The sequence below is a fragment of the Bidens hawaiensis genome, unplaced genomic scaffold (genome assembly GCF_021521415.1).
Source record: "Bidens hawaiensis isolate Kalapana, Puna unplaced genomic scaffold, B.hawaiensis_p1.1 tig00005162_1, whole genome shotgun sequence".
In the NCBI taxonomy this organism is placed as follows: Eukaryota; Viridiplantae; Streptophyta; class Magnoliopsida; order Asterales; family Asteraceae; genus Bidens; species Bidens hawaiensis.
Window position 1 is genome coordinate 820,772 of NW_027491330.1, and position 8,593 is coordinate 829,364.

Below are 8,593 nucleotides of genomic sequence, written 5' to 3' on the forward strand. Positions count from 1 at the left end.
TAGTCATTACATAATTGGGCAAAAAAAGTAATTTGTCAATATCTCCATCCGTTCTTAAAGCGTTTCGTACAACTTGATGAAGCTTCATGGCTTATGAAATTATTTTTTTATTCTTTTACTACTCTAATTTATGACTCCACTAAACTAGAAATGAATGCCCTAATGTGACAACTGAATTCAAGTAAATCAATGGTTTTTGAATTGAATGTGCATTCTATACTTATATACATATTATATTTATTATTATTATTATTATTATTATTATTATTATATAAAACATACAGGATATACATATTATATTATTATTATATTTATTCAAGTAAATATACATATTATATTATTATTATATTATAATAATACATATTATATTATCACTAGAAATGAATGCACTATTGTGACAACTGAATTCAAGTAAATCAATGGTTTTTGAATTGAATGTACATTCTATACTTATATATATATTATACTAGTAGTGGAGCACGCGCGTTGCGGCGGGGAAGCAACAAAGATTCGGTCAATATAGGTTTGGTTAGTTATGGTACCGGAATTGGCTAGAACAAATTTATACTCGGTAAACTTTACGATGCAATAAATAATAATTTTACATAAAAATATCATAAAAAAAATAAACTTAACACAGTTACATAATTTAAGTTTTTTTTTAATTGAAAACGGACCAGAAGATAACCAGAGTAACTCAAAAAGCATACAAAACAAGTTACAAACTAAAAAGGAACATGTATATTTGGCCTGCGCGTTGCAGCGGTTGACGTACACGTTGCAGCGGGTGGAATTATTCATTTGTTGATCCCCGAGTCAAACTCTTTAGACTTTTATTTATTTGAGCATGTCTACTGCTGGTTAAAAATTTTAGGAGTTGATTATGTTTAAAATAGAGCAAATCAGTAACATTAACAAACCTACTCAATATATACGATTTTTAAGTTAACGAAGTAAAGCAAATGATGAGGGTTGCTTAAAACATTCAAAACACAAAACACTTAACAAATCTACATAATCTTGCCACTCACATTCAAGCAAATCAGTAACAAACACAAAGTCAGAGACTAAAAGAACGGCATAGACCAAGGCGCCTACTGAAACAAACAAACGTACGCAGATAAGCAAATAATTAAAACTCTAAAACACTAAAGATACATATTAAAACTGTGGAAATAACAAAAGAAGAGGGACATTACATACAAATGATGCACACTCTTTTATTAGTTGCAACCAAGTATCAAAGATAAACACATGTAAATATTAACAAGTAAATAATTAATTGGAGTTGAAGATACAATGGGGTTTGAGCTGCGCCTTGTTAATGGGCCGAGTTGATTCGATCAAACTGATTAATGAACATATGTTTCCTGGGCCATGGACACATGCCAAGATTCTTAGATCATACTTCTTCCCAGAGGCCGGGCTTCTACTCCCGCTCTTACGGGCCGGTTTGTAGACAGCCATGACTGCAGGAGTTGTGATGAAAGTGGTAAAAAGTGCCATTAGGACTAATATGGCAAAAACCTCATCATTAAGAACCTGCAACATTGGTATACATGTACATTTAGATTATCGGATTAAATCTATGAATGTTTTAAAAGTAAAGGTTTGCTTGAAAGAGATTCATTTGAAAGTGACCAGTGGCCGGTCATTTTGGTTTGTAAACAAGCCAAGCCTGAGCCGAAGTAAGCTCGCTTGTTGGTTTGATTTGTAATATAACCAACATTAATTAGTTATAACTCAACTTTTGATATATGTAAATTCAACATTATAGTATTATACATGGATGTGTACGGTAAAAACAAGGCAAAATTACCAAAATATCCATTTTGACCTAGATAATTAATAAAATAATCACTTTGGCGCAGCAAATTCAAAGATTCAATCAGAAGGGCTATTTTGGTATTTTTCTCTAATGATACTTTTTCTTATACGCGTAAATATGCGTTAAGAATTTTTTTTTTTAAATAAACGAGCCAACTCAACCATTTGACGTGTGAAACTCGAGCTCAACGTTACACTAACCTTTTTTTCTTTGCCAATGTTGAGAACAATGAGTTCAACTAACCCTTTCGTATTCATCAACAACCCAAGTGTAATCGATTCCCTCACTGGCATCATACACAGCACCGCCACCACGAACGTCCCCAAAATCTTACCACCACACGCTGCAGCGATCACCATAGCTAGCAGGCCCCATGCTTTCCCTCCACTGTTTTTTGTGACATCAGTTTTCAGCCCACTGGTAGCAAAGTACAAGGGGAGAAGCAATCCAGAAACAAAGTCTTCGATTCGTTCTATTAGTTTTTCAGCAAAATTTCCCTTAGGGATGGTTAGTCCGACCTTGAAAGCTCCGAAAATGGCGTGTATGAAAGGGTCAGCCTGAGTATGACCTGTAAGTTTTTTAGCAAAATTTACCTGTAAGTAAATTTCTTAAAACCACAACAAAAAAGGGAAATGAAGGTGTTTAGTTAGGGCACATTGAACTAAAATAAACTATTGAACCAAAGTAAAATATACAAAAGTAAACAAATAACAAAAAAGTGTCAAATGGAGTTGAAAGTCACTCATAGTCTATTTTTAATGCATACAACCACAAGAACCATATTAGCAATATATCCAAGTTTCTCGCGCTATCATATAGGGCGCATATAGAGGTGTGTGACAACCATATAAAAGATAGAATTTGACACTTGATGAACCATATAAAACATTCAGTTTCCATTTGACACCAGCCCGATCTGCTATGTTTTCAGAGGATTTAAAATATAAACTTCGACACCAACATGTTTCTGACCCATAAAAATTCACTTTTGGCACCAACCCTACCTGACACGTTAATTTGAATAAAAATATACACTATAACCATAAGCTTACCCGACCCGTTTCCAGTATATGAAAAATGGCTTCGCCCATTTCCCAACCCATAAAAATGAACATTTCAATGTCAACCCAACCCAACTCATTTCCGACACATAAATAAACACCGACCTGGCCCGACCCGTTTTCCAACCAATAATAAAAATATATATTTAAACACTAATCGACTCAAGCCTATTTCCAACCCATAAAGCTATACACTCACCAACTTGACCTGACCCGTTTTCCGACCAATAAAAATATACACCTTTACTCGACCCACTTTTGGCCCACAAATATATACAAGTTTACACCAACCTGACCCAACCTGTGTACAGGTTTCTGATCCATAAAAGCATACACTTTAACAGAAACCTGACAAGGCCTGCTTTCCGACCAATGAAAATGTACACTTTGGCACAAACCCGACTGGCCCAAATCCAGCAGAAAATAAAATATACACTATATGACACCATGAAAATGCTTCTATACATGTTTAAGCTAAAATTCAAAAATTTGATTACCTTCTGTTAAGATGAACAGTTCTATACATCAACATCACTTTTTGAAGTTTTCAAACCCGTCTTTACATCTAACCTGCAAAATCATATTTCTTTTTGTATTAATAAAGAGCAAGAATCATGCATGAAATAAGAACAAAATCACATCCAAAGTCTTACCCTACAATTTATTATTTTTCTGATTATGATTTAAAAAAATATATATATGCAAATTTTATATTCCGCGGATCATCTCGAGGCTCAAGCAGCTACAAATGAGTGTTAAAAAATGATACTTCCAAATTTCCCAGTAACTAATCATATGCATACATTTAGACAATCGTTTATGATTTCTCACAACCTTTTCTCCCAACTAAAACTTTAAACCAAGATTAACATTTGACACAAAAACATGACCGTTATGGCCACATACATTTAAAGCTGCATAAAAGCAAGAATTGAAACATATATACATAACTAAAATGCAATTACGCAACAGTCACACAAACACAAAAATCATGCAGTAATTTAAAGAAACAGACCGAACATGCAAAACCAATCCTCACAACCTTTCATTTTTTACTTACGTCCAGACATGCAAAACCAGTTCGGTCCCAAATCAAAGAGGGGAACGGAAACCGAATCCTTATCATGCCATGAACTGGATTAAGCTGCCAAAAAAATCACTAAACTTTCAATAAAAGAGAGATAATTTATTGAAGATAATATAATAATTTCAATGAGCCTAAATGCATATTCATGGAAAATTACCATTTTATCATCTTTTTCATGAAGATATCTGTCTTTTGGTATGTAGATTCCATTTTTCTCTCTAGAAACATATACCTATGGTCAACCAACAGTAGCAGTATACAGATTGTTAATTATGGGCTACCATAGTGAGAGAGTTTTTCTTGCCATGTGCAATTAAGTAATTTACCTTGCTTAAGCAATTCATTTTCAGAATGGTCCTTGATCATTCCTGATTCATCATCATCTTCTGATTAATCTAAAACATCTCTAACAAAACAATTGGATCAGTTTCAAGTTAATATATACAAATACAACAGTAAAAAACAAGGAATTAACATTACCATTTGATTTGCTGATTGCTAAAATTGAAGATTTGGACTTGGGGATCGAGTTGCTTGTTTTGGGGCTTTTGAAAGAGCATCAAATCGACATAAATATCTGTAGGAAGGAAGCAAAAGACGACGACATAAGCCCAGGCCCTAGAATCCCTTATTTTATAAATAAAGAACTAAAGATGAGGTGTTAAAGCATGCTTCAATTGATATATTTTTTTGTATTTCACATTCTGTTATCATTTAAAAAAAAGTACTTATTTTAACCCGTGTGTTACATGGGCAAGTAACCTAGTGTAAGGTATAAATAATAACATGCTTGTTACATCTCAAGCGTTTATTATGGTTAAGAGCATCTAATTGGCTCACATAATCTCACTTTCTCTCTTTCTAGGCTTTGCCCATCTCATAGTTATAAACGTTTAACAACGTCATCTCTCTCTTTTCTTTCTCATGTAATCCGTTTTGTAGTGTTTTTACATAATACAAGTCTCTCCTCCCTACAGATCAACCGCATCTCCTTTCTCTTAACAACGTGAGCTAAACAACATGTATTAGGATGCTTTAACGCATTACATATCTAAGCTTGTAAATCAATGTGACATATAGTGAATGTTTATAAATATTTTTTTTAGTTGTTCTACGTTCATTTCGTTAAATACAATAATATTGATACATACCTTGTTTGGTCATTGGTGTTTGTAAGCATTTGTTTAACTTCATTTTGCATTTAGTTATGTTCATTATGTCTTTTTTTCATTTTTCTTTAAAAATCATCAAAAAATATTTATTAGTAATTCAATAATAAGCCCAAAAGGCGCAACCATAGGACTTTTTGGCATTAAATTGAACTTTAAGTTGGATATCCTACATCACATAAGCCCAATCTTGTTAGCATCAAACTACATAAGCCACTTTTAAGCCCACTTGAAATTGTGGTAATATTATCAAAGAAACATTGTAAATTAATGTAGGAAGAAGTCAACCAACATTCAAGTCGTTTAAGTTTTTATCTCTCTCTTTTATTGATAAATTCTGCAAGGTCTTGTAATGCCCTTAAAACACTAATAAGCTCGTATCTTCAATGAATGAGGTCTACCTCTGGGGCAATATACTTGTGAATTGTCGGCCCGGAAATACTGTCACTAAATATTTCAAGAAGAATGTCCCTCTTATTTGGATTATTCTAGAAAAATTGTGTTTAAGAAAACCATCTTAAGATGTAGTTGGTAACATTTATATTATATCATTTAAGATGGGCCGCCCACCTTTTCTTTCGTAGCCCTATACAACTAATTTTCTTTAGTAGTCCAATAATATAAAAAAAAATACTACGCCCTACTTCACACACATATTTAATAAAACCTAATTCTCCTATACTTATCTCATAAGAGACATCTATTTCGTGGCGAGGAGCGCCGCATGCCGCCATTGATAACCCTAACTGTAAACTCTTGCTTGCCACTGTTAGAGGAAAATAATTGTCATCATATATGAGGGTAGGAATTATATATTTATATCCGTTACTTATATTTTATTCTTTCTTGTTTTGAGTTATTTCATTAGTGTGAATTCCGTTTTCATTTTATCATTATCTTCCAATTTTGTTATGAATTGGCATGCTTACTTTTAATCGGTTTCAATATGTAGGGAAATGGAGATTGGAATATCAGTCAACTATAACTTGTTGATTGTTCATAGAAGTATAACAAGCATGCGGTGAATTCACATGGTAATTTTAACCTTTATTATTATGAAGCGTATTTTTCGTTACTTGTTAGACATGTTGAATCATGTCACCACTTGGGATTAGTTGTTAGTCCGTCTATGCACAATTAGAGTTCTAATTATGATCCTAAGAAAAATATATAGAATATTAATGTGCTTTTCTTGCATCTAATGTTTCCGAAAAGATTATTGCATTTGAATAGATTTTCTGTTCCTACATCTGAGTGCATTAACGTTAATTTCTTATAATTTTAAGGTCATCACTTGCTATATGTCTAGCAATTAACCTAATATGATACAGAATTTCAAGCAAGTGCACATACTCCAATTATAGATGAAATAACCATTTTTCTATCACATTAAAAATTCTCACATTTTTAATTAAATAATACTTTTTATACATTTATATTTCATTTTTCTATTTTTATTCACTCACAGCCACTTTAAAAAAATATTAAAAATCGTAAATGATAACAATGTTTCTTCAAATTTAATCACAAACAATAAAATTTTCTCTACTTCACTCACAACCAATCCAGCCATACCCTAAAAGATGAAGAACACACACATAATATGAAGAACACATTGTGATGCTCTTATATATGTGTTGCTTCTTGTATACATGTGCGTATGATATATAGGTTGTTATGTTACAAAATGTTGCAACATTATCTTATATATCGTCATAACGTACTATTGCATAAAAATTGATGTGTACGACTACTAATCTACTGTACTATTTAAGTTAACAATGTGAGTCGGGTTTAATGAATGTGTTGTCTTCAAGGTGCTCGGATCTAAGAACACTTAGGTACGTTTAGTGACTCTGACAGTGTGAATTCACTAGCTAATCTCAGAGCAGAAGGTTTGAGAGAATTAAGAGGTAGTTACTGTAGGGAAATAACTGATGCAAGTCTTGCACACATCGTGACCCATCACTCGCTTCTTGAAAGCATCGAACTCGGCCCCGATTTTTGTGATGGGATTACTAGCGAGGCAATAGTCGCTATAGCCTTAGGCTGCCCTTGGCTGAAGAAACTTAGGCTCTCGGGCGTACAAAATGTGAATTCCACAGCCATTAGTTCTTTAGCCAATAATTGCCCGCAACTTCAAGACGTTGCGTTTGTCAATTGTCTAATAATCGACGGAGCGGCGTTAGGAAAATTGGTGTCACTTCGTTTTCTTTCGGTTGCTGGTACCGCAAATATAGACTGGAATTTGGCTGGCTATTCTTGGGGAAACCTACGAAATATAGAAGGTTTAGATGTTTCCAGAACCGACGCGGTTCTGGCTATTGTTAGGAGGTTGTTTAAGTCATTAAACAGTTTGAAACTTTTGTGTGCATTCAATAGTCCGCTAATAGATGTTGACGCCGATCTTCATGCCACGGCTAATCGACTTGGTATAATGATGCTCGGTTTCTTTAATGACACTTTTAAAGATCTGTCTCGTATGTTTCCCGGCACTTTCTCTGAATGGAGAAACCGGTTAGGGAAGAAAGACGGGAATTTGGATGAGTTTATGAGTTGGGTTGAATGGATTCTCTCACTTGCGCTTATACATATAGCCGGTTGGCTTAACACAGATGGGTTTGAGGAGTTTAGGATCAATCAAGGGGTTGGTCTCTTGCTTAATTTATTACAAAGTTCTCAAGAAGATGTCCAAGAATATGCAGCCATAGGGCTTGCAGCTTTCATGATGGTGGTTGATGATGTACCGATGGTTAATGCAATACTTGTTGACGCTGTCATGATAGGTGGCGGTGTTGAGCTTCTTGCAACATCTGTGCAAGAAGGGATCTAAAGAGAAGCCACAAAGGTTGAATCTTTTATGCTTTGTTGATTTATTTATCACAAAAGAGTACTTCTTGGGGCAGTTTAATAAAATACTTGTTTATTGTAGGCAATTGCAAATCTTTCTGTAGATCTAGCTTTTGCAAAAACTGTGGCGGGGCGTGGTGGGATCACCATTCTTGCAAGCTTAACGAAGTCTCTGAACCGATGGGTGGCTACAGAGGCCGTTGGAGGGCTTTGGAACCTTTCTGTCCTTGATGAGCATAAGGTTTTTGGTTTTATTATTTGTTAGTAAAATTTCAAAACTTTGGCTCTCGGTTAAAATTGTTACTAATTTGGTTAATCTTGATTAAGGGAGCTATTGGTGAAGCCGGTGCTATTAAATCTTTAGTTGACTTAACCGTTAAGTGGTCGTCTGATTGACTTCTGGCATGCCTCTTGATTTGTGTCACGTCTTACAAATGCGGAAATTGTATAATACAATATATTTTGCTTTTTAGGAACGGGTGGCGGGTGTATTTGGTAATTTGGCATTTGATGATAAGTGTAGCTTGGAAATGGCAGCAGTTGGTGGCATTAATGTTTTTATAACACTTGCATGCGCCTGCGAGTGCGAGGACGTGCA

At 34.3% G+C, this 8,593-nt stretch overlaps 1 protein-coding gene and 1 pseudogene across 2 annotated transcripts; one reads left to right on the forward strand and one right to left on the reverse strand.

The window, feature by feature from the left end:
- Positions 1-1,278: 1,278 nt before the first annotated feature.
- LOC143629118 (cation/H(+) antiporter 20 pseudogene) lies at positions 1,279-2,609 on the reverse strand (annotated as a pseudogene). Its single transcript, XR_013152876.1, has 3 exons — positions 2,595-2,609; positions 2,029-2,421; positions 1,279-1,542 (listed from the first exon to the last, which is right to left on the reverse strand). The product of XR_013152876.1 is annotated as a cation/H(+) antiporter 20 pseudogene (transcript).
- A 3,492-nt stretch (positions 2,610-6,101) lies between these two features.
- On the forward strand, positions 6,102-8,391 carry LOC143629120 (protein ARABIDILLO 2-like). Its single transcript, XM_077098476.1, has 4 exons — positions 6,102-6,150; positions 7,023-7,960; positions 8,078-8,236; positions 8,323-8,391. The coding sequence occupies exons 1-4, from the start codon at positions 6,102-6,104 to the stop codon at positions 8,389-8,391; spliced, it is 1,215 nt and encodes a 404-aa protein (XP_076954591.1).
- Positions 8,392-8,593: the final 202 nt, after the last annotated feature.